Here is a 14,644-nt window from a genome sequence, read left to right as displayed (position 1 = left end):
TCTACAAACTTGAATCCTCTGGTACATAAGCTCCCAGTTACCAGGAACCATCCCTCCCCCCTGGGCTTGTGAGGAGGTGGTTATGTGGATGTTTGAAGAAATTTGCAACCGGCGCAGGGATTTTCCCTTCTTTCCAGCCCCACAGCAATGTCATCCCAGAACCTCCTGGGCTTTCCATGAGGAAATTCAATTCAACTTATTCATTTTAATTCTGCTGTGTTATTAGTCTGTTTTGCCCCTACCTCCCTCCCTCCACCCGCCCCCCCCCCCCCCCCCCCATTTTGTATCTGCTGACACTTAATTTTCCCTGAAGAGGCCAATAAACGGCTGCCACCTCCGGGCAAACCCTAACATTGATCCTCTCAGGACGAACTTGATTTTCTCAAGCCTGAGGAACCTGGCCATGTCACTAACCCATACCACACCAATAAGATCCATCTCTGGGCTACCGGGGAGGCAGAGGCCAAAACATTAGCCTCTCTCAACCGCTGGGCTCCCGGGTCTTCCGACACACCAAAAACCGCCACCTCTGGACTCGAAACCACCCATACCTTCAATGTCGTGGATATGACTTCGGCAAATCCTTGCTAGAATCCCTAAGCTTCTGACATGCCCAAAACATGTGGACATGATTTGCGGGCCCTCCCACACACCGCCCACACCTATTCTCCATCCCTTCAAAGAACCTGCTCATACAGGCCACATATCATTGAAGACAAATAGACAATTCCAGTGATGCTGAATGCCACATTAATCAACTGCAAACTCGTCACGGGAACGAGTGCCAATCTCCTCAGCCTCTCCGATTTGAACCACCTGAGAGTTCAACCAACAGTTTTTGTTTGACTGGAACAACTGATTGGCTATGCGCAGAATGCGATTGAAATGCGAGGGGTATGTGACCTAGAAGCATGGGTGCATAATCAAAGTCACATTGTGCAATTCGCCATTGTGGACACAAAGTGAGAGTCCATATTGGGAGTGAAAGTGTGCGAAGCCCTGAACCTCGTTGAGCGACTGTACGTTCCAGACAGCGTGAAGACAAAGGATTATTGTAACTGGCTACGAGATATGATGCCGCAGTCATCCGATGAGGACAGTGATGAAACAGATGATGAGCCAGAAGAGGAAGACTATGAAGGTCTATCAACTTTATTTGCAACTGGTTGATCAACTGGATGAGTACCATTTGGACATGCAGCATTTGTGCAGTAGATTGGAGCAATTGTGCAAACATTTGGCCACCACAGTGTATGGTGAAGGTGAAGGAAGGGATTTAACTGAGCATATGGGAGCATCTCTTTTCCATAGTAACTGTGTTAAAGACCAAAATAAGCCAGAACTTTATTGCAAAATGGATTATATGAATGAGGAAATTGATGCAGATAAACTGTTTTACTGGAAACACAATTTTTGAAAGATTTTTCACCAATGTCTTTGGAATCCCAAAAGCTTTGTTTATTTCCTACTTTGGGCAGCTCGCCATTGAATGACCCAGAACCTGAAGATGACCTAATTGGCATTTGAGCTGCTTCCTTCCAACAATGAGTCTGAAAGTCCCACTGATTGTGAAAGATTCTCTACGGACGTGGGACAGTTAATAAACTTCTCGTGGTCTGAATGTTGCAATAAGATATGGTTGATATAATAATTGATATGGTTAATCTCTACAGATATGAGGAAACAATAATTGTAGTTGGGTTGACAAAAAGGGACTTATTGATGTCACTCAGAACATTGTGTACAACAGGTTTCTGCTGGATGCGTAGCCAGAGTGGCTCCTTCAACAATGAACCTGTTGATTCAATCTGTTCTCTGATGGATGTCCATTGGACGCCATCTTGGAAATATTGGGGCCAAAGAATCACATTAAAAATAAAATGTTTATCTTAATTAAAAAAACAAAAAACTTTATTTGCAACTAGTGACAAAGTGATCACGGGTGGCATGCAATGTGTGCAGGATAACGGTGAGACTGACAGTTCTAAGCTGGACTGTACAGAGGCTGACAATGAGAGTGCAACACTGAACAAATAAGTCGAGAGCACACCTATTGTGAACAGCCAACAAAAAAATGCAGACATCTTGGAGAAGTTGACTCCAGATGAGAAGCACAAAGAGGTCAAAGATACGTCAAATAATCTAAAGGGAACTGATCGTAAAAAGATTAAAGATTGTGGGAGAATCTAGAAATTGGAGTCACTTTAAAAGTAAGAACTTGCACATTTAAGGCAGAGGAGAAATTTTTCTCTCAGAGGGTCGTGAATCTTTGGAACTTTCTTCCTCAAAGGGCAGTGGAAGCAGAGTCTGTGAATATTTTGAAGACGGAGTTGAATAGATTCTTGATAGCAAGGGGATGAAAGGTTATCGGGGGGAATGTGGAGTTGAGGTTACAATCAGATCAGCCGGGAACCTATTGAATGGTGGAGCAGGCTCGAGGGGCCGAATGGCCTACTCCTGCTCCTAATTTGTATGTTATTACATCCTTTATAATAGATTGTAGCATTTTCCCTCCTACTGATGTCAGGCTAATGGGTGTGTGGTTCCCCGTTTTCTCTCTCCCTCCTTAAATATTGGGGTTACATTTACCACCTTCCAATCTGCAGGAACCATTCCAGAATCTATAGAATTTTGAAAGATGACCACCAATGTATCCACTATCTCTACAGCCACCTCTTTCAGCACTCTGGGATGTAGAGCAGCAGCTTTTGGAGATTTATTAACTTTCAACCACATAAATTTCTCCAGTACTACTTTTTCACAAATACTAATCTCTTTCAGTTCCTCGTGCTCACTAGTCCGTTGGTTCTCTCGTGTTCTGGGGACAAATTCTGTATCTTCCTCCATGAAGACAGACACACATTGTTTAGTTTCTCTGCCATTTCCTTATTCCCCATTATAAACTCTCCTGTCTCTGTCTGGAATGGACCCACATTGGTCTTTGCTAATCTTTTCCTTTTCACATACGTATCGGAGCTTTTCCAGTTGGTTTTTATGTTTATCGTCAGTTTGCTCTAATATTCTATTTTCTCTTTATCAGTTTCTTGGTCCTTTGCTGAATTCTAAAACAAGTTCTCAATCCTCAGGCGTACAGCTATTTTGGCCACTTTATGAGTCTCTTCTTTGATCAAATGGAATCTTTAACATTTCTTGTTAGACACGGTTGCATCACTTTTCCTGTTGGATTTTTGCTCCTTAAAGGAATCTATGTTTGTTGTTTTTGTGTGAAATAAGAGTCGTCAAGTCCCAGGGGACCAGAGGCTGCTTTCCCCTTTGAGAAAGTGAGCTGACTGGTGGTGATAGAATCTGAGGGTCACCACACCTCAGGCGAGGGGCAGTGTTGAAAAGGTGGGGCCTTCATGGATAACCTCAGCCGGTACGGGAGCTGAACCCATGATGTTGAAGTCGCTGTACACCACACACCAGCCATCCAGCCAACTGAGTTAACTCTCCCTGGTGTGAACTTGCTGGTGTCTCCGCAGGCTGGATAATGTAGTGAATCCCTTCCCACATCGAGAGCAGGTGAACGGCCTCTCCCCAGTGTGAACTCGTTGGTGTGTCTGCAGGCTAGATAACTCAGTGAATTTGTTTCCACACTGAGAGCAGGTGAACGGCCTCTCCCCAGTGTGAACTCGCTGGTGTCTCTGCAGGCTGGATAATTGACTGAATCCCTTCCCACATTGAGAGCAGGTGAACGGCTTCTCCCCAGTGTGAACTCGCTGGTGTGTCTGCAGGCTGGATAATTGACTGAATCCCTTCCCACATTGAGAGCAGGTGAATGGCTTCTCCCCAGTGTGAACCCGCTGGTGTGTCTGTAGGTGGGATAACTGAGTGAATTCCTTCTCACATTGAGAGCAGGTGAATGGCCTCACCCCAGAGTGAACTAGCTTGTGTGCATTCAGATAGGATGAATGAGTGAATCCCTTCCCACACTGAGAGCAGCTAAACGGCCTCTCCCTTGTGTGAACCCGGTGGTGTGTCCGCAGGGTGGATGAATCACTGAATCTCTTCTCACACTGAGAGCAGCTGAATGGCCTCTCCCCAGTGTGAATGCGCTGGTGTGACCGCAGGCCGGATGGATCACTGAAATCCTTCCCACACTGAGAGCAGGTGAATGGCTTCTCCCCAGTGTGAACACGCTGGTGTGTATTTAGGTGGGATAACTGAGTGAATCCCTTCTCACATACAGAGCAGGTGAACGGCCTCTCCCCAGTGTGAATACGTCGATGAATCTCCAGTTGAGATGGGGCACTGAATCCCTTCCCACAATCCCCACATATCCACGGTTTCTCCATGTTTTGTGTCTCCTCGAATCTCTGCAGGTCAGAAAATCAGTTGCAGCCTCGTCCACACACAGAACACGTGTGCGGTCTTTCCCCGCTGTGAATGGTGCAATGTTTTTTCAGACTGTGTAACTGGTTAATGCTCTTTCCACAGTCAGTACTCTGGAACCCTCTCACTCGGATGTGTGTGTCTCGGTGCTTTTCCAGTCACAATTATGTTTAAAATCTTTTGATGCTGACAGGTTGGGCAAACATTTTTCCTTCCCCTTCTCGATTCAAAGGCCGATGATATTCAGGTCCCAAGGAATCTGGTGACTGTCAGATCGAGAGGTTATGTTTGAGATTTCTGTCTGTAATTCCTCCTCTTTTCATATCCTGTAAAAGGAGTTTACAGAAGACATCACTGTCAGTACAGGGTAGAAATTCAGAACAGAGATTTCTAGTTTCTAGAGAACATTTTTTTCTCTCACGTTTCCCAATACCTAGTCTCTAATACCTATTTTGCCATACCTAGGGAGTGGACTCAGAGGGTGGAGTGCCGGAGCAGTAAGTACAAAACACTTACCTCGGGAATTCAAGGCCTAGTCTCCAGGGAGAGGATTTGAAGAGGCGGAGCATCAGAGTAGTAAATATAAAGACCTTTCCTAGTTTCCAGGGTGAGAACTGAGAGGTCTGGATTTTTGGAGCTGAGTAAAAAACCTTTCCCTGGGGATTCGTGGTCTGCTCGTGGAGCGGACTTAGAACATACAACATACAGTGCAGAAGGACACCATTCGGCCCATCGGGTCTGCACCAACCCTCTTAAGCCCTCACTTCCACCCTATCCCTGTAACCCAATAACTCCTCCTAACCTTTTTGGTCACTAAGGGCAATTTATCATGGCCAATCCACCTAACCTGCACGTTTTTGGACTGTGGAAGGAAACCGGAGCACCCGGAGGAAACCCACGCACACACGAGGAGAACGTGCAGACTCTGCACAGACAGTGACCCAGCAGGGAATCGAACCTGGGACCCTGGCTCTGTGAAACAACAGTGCTATCCATGGGATGGCCGGCAATCTCGAAAGTCCGTTGCAGCTCGCATTTTACAAGCCGGTCTCAACCGTTGGGCGTTCCTCTCGCAATCAGAAATGCCGCGAACGAGTGCCGCGATCCTCCCAAAACCTGCCCACTACCCACCCGCGGGTTGCGACACTGAGTTTGTAAACCCCTTGAGTGTTGGAGGCGTGAGTACAAAGACCTTGCCTCAGAGATTCGCAGCCTAACTCTCCAGGAGTGCACCCGGAGGGACGGAGTATCGGAGCTGTGAATATAAAAACCTTACCTCGGGAATTCACGGCCTAGTCTCCAGGGGGCGGACTCGGAGGGACTGAGTACTAGAGCTGTGAGTGTAAAAACTTTACCTCAGGGATTTGCGGCCCAGTCTCCAGGGAGTGGACTCGGAGAGGCAGAGTATCGGAACTGTGAGTATAATAACATTACCTTGGGGATTCGCAGCCTGGTCTCCTGGTAGTGTACCCGGACATGTGAAGTTTCGGAGCTGTGAGCATGAATTTGCACTGGTTGGAGATTTTAAATCTGGGGCATAGTCTAAAAATTAGGGCTAAACTGTTCAGGAGCGATATTTGGAACAACATTTTCACACAAAGGATGGTAGAGGTTCGGATTTCTTTTCCACAAACAGCATTTGATGTTGGATCAGTTGTTAATTTTAAATGAGATCTATAGATTTTTGTTGAACAAAGATTTGATGGGATATGGACCAACGGCAGGTATGTGGAGTTAGGCACATTCTCCCCAAGTCTGCATGGGTCGAACACCCACAACCTAAAGATGTGCAGGATAGGTGAATTGGCCACGCTAAATTGTCCCTTATTGCAAAAAAAATTATTGGATACTCTGAATTTATAGAAAACAAGGAAAGAAAAAGGTATAATGGAGTTAGGTCACAGATCAGCCATGATCTCCTTGAATGGTGGGGCATGTGCAAGGGACTGAATGGCCTACTCCTGTTCCTATAAGACCATAAGAGAACCATAAATAATATATCTAATCTGTAGCATATAACACTAGGCATATCTCTGTCCTACATTAGTTAGATGTCCACTTAAATGTCAGCCATCGCCTGGGGAAACCAGCCCTTTAATTGTGAACATTGGGAAGGAGACCATCCTTTTAGCCAGACAAATAAATGTGTCAAGCTGAGGGAGCAAAGGATGTCAATGTCTTTAAGAGAGAGACCTGGGCCAAGCTTTGCAGAGTCTGCACCCTCCCTGGATTCACTTCCTTTCCCTTCAGTTGCTGCAAGTGACCAATTGAAGGTGAGAATGAGAAAATAAATGGAAAGGGGAGAAAATAAAGTGTTTTACTCACAGATGTTGGAGACAGGAGGAGGTTTTAGTTTGTGTGAATATTCAGTCACACAAAGCCCGCGCTCTGATTGGCTGGAGCAACAGAGTCCTTCCGGTCCTGCACCTCTTCCCATTAGTCACCAAATCAGCAGGAAGGTCAGGGGGTGGGCTCTCCTCCGCACATGCGCATCTTCCCCTCTCTCTTGGACATGCGCAGTCCCGGGTCTGGGGGAGATCACCGAGTGGCTTCTCGCTCTGGCCGGAGCCGTCAGCCGGTTGCCTGGAAACCTTGTCTGGAGGAGGTTCTGTTGTCGGGTTTTTCTCCCTCAACCGACAGTAAATTAATATCAGAGAAATGTCCAGTGTTGTTAAATGGTGCAGATTAGATATATTATTGATGGTTATGTAATGAAGTACATTTATTATAATTTATAGCTGTGTAATATTGTGCTGTAGCTACGTTATATATTTCCAGTCATCTCCTCCCTCAGAGGGTTGTTCGTCTCTGGAATTCTCTTCCACAGGGACCAGTGGAGTCTGGGGGTCACTGAATATATTCACCACTGAGTTGGACAGATTTCTGATTGACCAGGGAGTCGAGGGTTATGGGGAACAGGCAGGAAAATGGAGAGAAAGCTGAGATGAGGAGGGATTTCCTCACTCGAGGATGAAACTTTGGAATTCTCTCCCCTAGAGACCGTGGAGCCTCAGTCATCAAGTATTTTCAAAATGAGGAGATGCCGGCGTTGGACTGGGGTGAGCACAGTAAGAGGGCAGCACGGTAGCATTGTGGATAGCACAATTGCTTCACAGCTCCAGGGTCCCAGGTTCGATTCCAGCTTGGGTCACTGTCTGTGCGGAGTCTGCACATCCTTCCCGTGTATGCGTGGGTTTCCTCCGGGTGCTCCGGTTTCCTCCCACAGTCCAAAGATGTGCGGGTTAGGTGGACTGGCCATGCTAAATTGCCCTTCGTGTCCAAAATTGCCCTTAGTGTTGGGTGGGGTTACTGGGTTATGGGGATAGGGTGGAGGTGTTGACCTTGGGTAGGGTGCTCTTTCCAAGAGCCGGTGCAGACTCGATGGGCCGAATGGCCTCCTTCTGCACTGTAAATTCTATGGTAAGTCTTACAACACCAGGTTAAAGTCCAACAGGTTTGTTTCGAATCACTAGCTTTCGGAGCAGTGCTCCTTCCTCAGGTGAATCATCTGCGGAAGGAGCTGTTCTCTGAAAGCTAGTGTTTGAAACAAACCTGTTGGACCTTAACCTGGTGTTGTAAGTATTTTCAAGACAGAGATTGATAGGTTTCTTGATATTGAAGATATCAAGGCATATGGGGGAATAGTGTGGGAAAATAGTGCTGAGGTAGATCGGTCAATTAGCTCATTAAATGGTTCAGCAGATTTGATGGGCTGAATGGCTGACTGCAGCCCCGATTTGTTATGATCTCTGTGCCCAGGACAGGAAGCAGTGAGCATGGATCTGTCAATCAACCTGAATCAGCACCTTCAGGAAAATTGGGAAGGTGAATATTAGATACAGCAGTGTGAGAACAGAGTGAGAATAGAGGGGGAATGTGCGGGATGGAGATTTACAGCTTTGGGAAATAAGAGACAGAAGAATTTTCCATAAAAAACTCAAATTGTCTGTTCTGAATGTCTATCCTGTACTGACAGTGATGTCTTTTGTAAATTGTTTTTGCAGGATATTTGGCAAGGAGGAATTAGACACAGAAAACTCAAATATCAAGTCTTGATCTGACAGAGTCACTCGATTTAGCAGGCCCTGAATATCATTGGCTTTGAATCTCAAAGGAGAAATGTTTGCCTGAACTGCCAGCTGAAAAGATTTTAAATATCAGTGTGACTGAAATAGCACCAAGGAACACGCAGCCGAGTGAGCGTGTTCCAGAGTACTGACTGTGGAAAGAGCTTTGAACAGTTACACAGCCTGAAAAAACATCGCACCATTTACACCGGAGAGAGACCATACATTTGTTCCGTGTGTGGATGAGCTTTCAACTGATCGTTAAACCCAGAGAGACACGAGACCCAAAACATGGAGAAACCGTGGACCTGTGGGGACTGTCGGAAGGGATTCAGAACCCCATCAGAGCTGGAAGCACATCGACGCAGTCACACTGGGGAGAGGCCATTCACCTGCTCTCAGTGTGGGAAGGAATTCACTCGGTTATCCAGCCTGCGGACACACCAGCGGGTTCACACTGGGGAGAGGCCATTCACCTGCTATCAGTGTGAGAAGGAATTCACTCGGTTATCCAGCCTACGGACACACCAGCGGGTTCACACTGGGGAAAATCCATTCACCTGCGCTCAGTGTGAGAAGGGATTTACTCAGTTATCCCATCTGCAGACACACCAGCGAGTTCACACTGGGGAGAGGCCGTTTACCTGCTCTGTCTGTGGGAAGGGATTCACTCAGTTACCCCATCTGCAGACACACCAGCGAGTTCACACAGGGGAGAGGCCATTCACCTGCTCTGTGTGTGGAAAGGGATTCACTCAGTCATCCCACCTGCTGACCCACAAAGTCACTCACACCAATGAGAGACCCTTTAAATGCTCTGACTGCGGGAGAGATTTCCAAAGCTCTCATGTACTGATGATCCACCAGCGCATTCACACTGAGGAGAGACCGTTCAGCTGCTCTCACTGCACAAAGATGTTTCAAACATCATCCGCACTGTGGCAACATCAGCAAATTCACATTGGAGAAAGGCCATTCAACTGCTCTGACTGTGGGAAGGGATTCACTCGGTTATCCACCCTGCTGACACACCAGCGGGTTCACACTGTGAAGAGACCGTTCCCTGATCCATGTGTGGGAAGAGATTCACTTGGACATCCAGTCTGATGAAATATAATGTCACTCACACCAATGAGAGACCCTTTAAATGCTCTGACTGTCGGAGAGGGTTCAGGAGTGCTGGAGTTCTGATGATCCACCAAAGCATTCACACTGAGGAGAGACCATTCCGCTGCTCTCACTGCACAGAGGTTTAAAACATCGGCCAATCTGCATTTACACCAGCGACTTCACAAGTGATGACAAGAGTTGGATGCTGCTGTTATTGCTGCTGTTAATCACATCCAGGACTGAACCATGTTCATTCTGACACTTGGTGAAATGGGAGGGTCGGAGGTTTCTTTCTACTGGACTGGTCGGTCTCACGACTTTGCTTTCAGTGGGCTGATGCTCTTTGAGCCTGGGAGAGCACATTTCCACTGAAATGATCCACAGAAGCTGATGAAGGACATATATTTTATCCCGGACAGTAAATAGTATTTACCCCCCACTACAGTTAAATAAATACAGAATTAACCGGAAAAACACAGCAGACCTGGCAGCATCTGTGGAGAGAGAACAGAGTTAACATTCCACGTCCAATGTAACTCTACTTCAGAACTAAAGAGGGGGAGAAATGTGATGGGTCTGATACTGTTGAGAAAGGGGAAGGGTCAGGTAGAACAAAAGAGAAAGTCAGGGATTGGTTAGAGGGCGGGTGAGATTAAAAGACTAAAATGTCCTGGAACAAAAGGCAAAGGTAGAGGCAATGGATTGGATTGGATTTGTTTATTGTCACATGTACCAAGGTGCAGTGAAAAGTATTGTTCTGCAGACAGCTCAGACAGATCATTCAGTACATGGTTGTAGTAAAGAAAAAAAACATTGGTCCAGAGTAAGTGTTAATGGCAGAATAAAGGACAGCTCTGTCTGGAAGCAAAAAAAACCCCATGAAAACAAGATGTAGACTGACACTCAGCAAAAAAAAAAAAAATCAAAATTGAGGAGAGAGTTCAGGGTGTGAAGTTGTTGAACTCAATGTTGAGTCCAGAAGGCTGTAAAGTGCCTCATGGGAAGATGAGGGGCTGTTCGTCCAGCTTGTGTTGGGCTTCTCCGGAACATTGCAGCAGGCCGAGGACAGAAATGTGAGCCTGAGAGCAAGGTGGTGAATTCTAATGGCACCAAGCGGAAGGTCAGGGTCATGCTTGTGGACTGAGCGGAGGTGTTCCACAAAGAGGGCAGGGAACAGGCTACAGATGAATTAAAGAGTTTGGGTCCAGAACATTGTGAACATCCTTTTACTCTGGTTGTCTTTGATCCTCAAGTCATTTTCTGTATTTTTAACCATGTTCTGTTTCATTAATAAACTTTTGTCAGAAATGTTAATAATTGGGGAAAACTAAGATTTGGAAAATGAAATGGGGATAAAATAAAACGGGGAGTTGATAATGGCAACTATCTGAAGAGGTTTTGAGATGCAAATTTGCACATCAGTGAGAAAAGCAAGTGTTTACCCATGTGACTAGAGGATAACAATGGGGTTTAGAAGAGGTAACTTCAAAGTGGAGAGATAAGGAAAGTGATATGTATATGCTAAAAGCTGACTCCACAGGGTGGATAACATCAAAGGGAAAGAATGATATATCAATAACATAATGCTTGTGACAAGGACAGAGGCAAACAAACCATCACAGCCACACCCAGCTGCAGAAAATGTCTCCCGAAGAGAAGTAGCAGATTTTGCCTTTGCTGAAACTGAGTACGGTTTCCCCAAACTTGGCAAATAACCAGCACATGGTAACTATCTGCTGGATTTGGCTCAGAGTTATATAATGGATGTTGGTTGGGAACAAGGAGGCATCTCAGAGTTCAGGAGACATAGGTAGTTGGGAACCAAGTGGTAACTGCCTGTAACACAGTGTGTGTATAGCCATCAGTGTACTTAACTGTTGTAGTGTATTATTGTCTTCCTGTTTTTTATTTTAAATAAATGTTCTTTATTAATGGTTCACACAACGACTGGAATATTCCACCCTGGTTCACATTTTTCTCACAATATACCAAATTAAAAATATACGCTGTGAAGAACCAGTGTTCCAAGTTACTCTTCTGGATTTTGGGATACCCTCATATTAACATCAGGTGGATTCTTAACAAATTGGGGGCTTGCCTGGGATTTTGGAAAGCATAATCCCTTGGGTGTAAAGGAATTTGTGAGTTGTAAATATAACAAGAGTGGGGAAAGTTTGGAACAAAGTAAGCAATACATGGTTTAAACTAAGGTGACTGCAGCATGATTCTTCCTGTGGCTAAGGCTTTCCTTAAGGCGGAGATGTAACTCTGCATGATCACTTCTGGTGACAGCCATGAGCTGACCGGTCGCACGCAAGGTGACTCTGGTGTGAAATCCTTGAATATGACCTTTTGACCCCATCAATTGGGCACCAAAATTATTCACGACCCCACTCCCACCCCTCACACACACCGCCTAACCCCCGTAAACCGCATCAACGAGAAATAGAAAAGACAGCCAACCACCCAGCGGAAAAGCCAGCAAGGACAAGGGGAGGATACCGCAGCTTCAGAGCAAGGGGGGGGGGGGGGGGGGTACCGCAGCTTCAGAGCCGGCAGCCACACGAGGTGGCACGGAACCGAGAAGGACCAACTCCACAGAGTTCTCAGCGCAGTCCCAAGCTGATGGACAAACTTATCGGCTTCATCACCTCCAAGCCCCATAGCCACAGGGAGGAGCTGCAGACCTCTTGGCAGCCGTCGAGATAGCAGTGGAGGCGGCAACGGCCCCCATGAGGGAGGCTATGTCCAAAATGGAGCGGCGGCTTGAGGCCCAAAGATCGATGGCGAGAGCCCTCGAGAAGGCTGCCATGAAGCAAGGGAATGGGATCGTGGTAAGATTAATCAGGGCCCAGAAGGGCTTAGAAAAAATAGACGACCGGGAGAACAGGTCTCAATGCCAAAACCTAAGAATTGTGGGGTACCAGAAGGTATGGAGGGGCGGAACCCCACGGATTATATATCGGCAAAGCTCGGGAAACCGGTTGGTGAGGAGGGCTTCGCCAAACACCCGAAGGTGGACCACGCCCACAGGTCGCTTCAGCAGTGGCCCAGAGTCAGGAGACCTCCGCAGCCGATAATTGTAAAGTTCCACAAGTATCAGGACAAAGAATGGATCCTGAGGTGGGCGAAATGTGCGAGAGGGTGAAGTGGGAAGGACATTTCATCTGCTTGTATCAAGACATTGGGGCAGACCCGGCCAAGTTCCAGGCCGAATTTAACAGCCCTAAAACCACCCTATACAAAAGCAAGGTGCGGTTTGGCATGTTTTACCCTGCCAAGTTATGGGTCACATGCCAGGGGAAAGAGTACTATTTCGACATGCTGGAGGAGGCCAACAAATACATCCAGAAGAATGGTCTGGACAGGCAGTGCGAGTGCACATGGGCTAGAATGCGAGAGCTGAGAGGCAGGAACGAATGTGGACAGAGATGACAGGGGCAAGGGAGCGGGGAAGAGGCAGACGGGGTTAAATAGGGAACCTGTCCAAGAGAGGAGCCACTACACCAGCGAATAAGCTGGTGCATGGAAGTACAATGAAGCAGGAGGCTGCGGCGCATCTCCTGGGAGGGAAGGCACGCCTGGCAGGCGGGAGAGGCAAGACAAATTCAGGGAAAACAAAGGGGCAAAGAAGGCAGTGCCGGGGTTGTGGGGGGAGGGAGGGAATGGTAGGGGGAAGCACAAGGGTAAGAGGAGACGGGGGAGGGGGTAGAGAGCTGGCTGCAACAGGCAACACGTGGAGATGGCGAAAAAGAGGAAGCAGTTTGCGGCCAGTTTGAACGGCCTGAGAGCGAGGGCAGGCCCGATCGGACAGGGCCGGGCCCACATGGTGAGTACAGTTAACCCCACAGGAGGGGGCAGCACACCAGCACCTCCAACCCGGTTGTTAAATAGACCGTGAGGGTATCAACGGGCTGTTGAATAGATCCGGATGCCTCGCCCATCTCAAGAGTCTGAGGATGGGCGTAGCCTTCCAACAGGAAACAAACCTGGGAGAGAGGGACCGACAGCGGGTAAGGAAGGGCTGGACAGCACAAACGTTACACTCATGTTTCGACACTCGGACAAGGGGGCATGGTCATAGTCTCATTTACAGCAACAAGCACAGTGACGGATCCAGGAGGTGGTACATAATGGTCAGCGGGACCCTGGAAGGGGCCCCTGTTGTTTCGGTAAACGAATGCCCCGAACTGGAATGACACAGAGTTCATCAAGAAAACAATGGCCGAAATCCCGGACTTGGACACACACCAACTAATCATGGGGGCCACTTTAACAGGACCTGACATTGGACAGATGAGACCCCAGGACAGGTAACATGTCAGGCATGACATGAAAATTGAACACCTTTATGGAGCAGATGGAGAGGGAGAGGATGGGTTGGGGGTAGACCCGTGGAGGTTCCACCAGCTGAGAAAAAAATAATTCTCCTCCCACATGCATAAGGCGTACTCACGGATAGACTTTTTTGTGGTAGGGAAGCGAGTACTCCCAGGAGTAACAAAGGCGGAATACTCCGTGATTGTAATCTCCGACCACTCGATGCATTACATCGACATGTGATTGGAGAAGGAATGGGTCCAACACCCTGCCATGGAGGCTGGACACAGCCCTCCCCGCCAATAAGAAATTCAATACTAAAATATCCCAAACCCTCAGCCATTATGTTTCCTGCAACCAGAACAGGGAGATCTCACCCTCCACATTCTGGGAGGCACTGAAGGTGGTGATCAGGGGGAAACCATAGCTTATAGGACCCTTAGGGACAGGAAGGAAAGGGAAGTCGAGCAGCGGCTGATCGACTCCATACTGGAGGTGGATCGACAGAACTCCACAGCCCCAACCGTGGAACTGCTGGCAGAAAGGAATAAGCTGCAGATGGAATTTGACCAGCTCTCCACACGGAAGGCAGCCCACCAGCTCTACCAGGCACGGTGGGCCCAGCTCTCCACACGGAAGGCAGCCCACCAGCTCTACCAGGCACGGTGGGCCCAGCTCTCCACACGGAAGGCAGCCCACCAGCTCTACCAGGCACGGTGGGCCCAGCTCTCCACACAGAAGGCAGCCCACCAGCTCTACCAGGCACGGTGGGCCCAGCTCTCCACACGGAAGGCAGCCCACCAGCTCTACCAGGC

At 47.7% G+C, this 14,644-nt stretch overlaps 2 protein-coding genes across 2 annotated transcripts in view; one reads left to right on the top strand and one right to left on the bottom strand.

Moving 5' to 3' along the window:
- The window catches only part of LOC140417984 (uncharacterized), a 74,914-nt gene extending 68,849 nt beyond the window's left edge, over positions 1-6,065 (bottom strand). Inside the window, exons 1-2 of the mRNA XM_072501415.1 lie at positions 5,767-6,065; positions 3,456-4,658 (exon numbers count right to left, since the gene is read on the bottom strand). Coding sequence (XP_072357516.1) covers positions 3,456-4,295 — 840 coding nt within the window. The 5' untranslated portion in view covers positions 4,296-4,658; positions 5,767-6,065. The remainder of the gene's footprint in view (positions 1-3,455; positions 4,659-5,766) is intronic.
- Positions 1-11,441, top strand: part of LOC140422137 (uncharacterized) — a 35,485-nt gene extending 24,044 nt beyond the window's left edge. The window contains exon 3 of the transcript XR_011947275.1: positions 8,337-11,441. The gene's annotated coding sequence lies outside the window, so the exon portion shown is untranslated. The remainder of the gene's footprint in view (positions 1-8,336) is intronic.
- The last annotated feature ends 3,203 nt before the right edge of the window (positions 11,442-14,644 follow it).

The sequence above is a fragment of the Scyliorhinus torazame genome, chromosome 5 (assembly GCF_047496885.1).
Source record: "Scyliorhinus torazame isolate Kashiwa2021f chromosome 5, sScyTor2.1, whole genome shotgun sequence".
In the NCBI taxonomy this organism is placed as follows: domain Eukaryota; kingdom Metazoa; phylum Chordata; class Chondrichthyes; order Carcharhiniformes; family Scyliorhinidae; genus Scyliorhinus; species Scyliorhinus torazame.
This window is presented reverse-complemented; position numbering and strand designations above follow the sequence as displayed.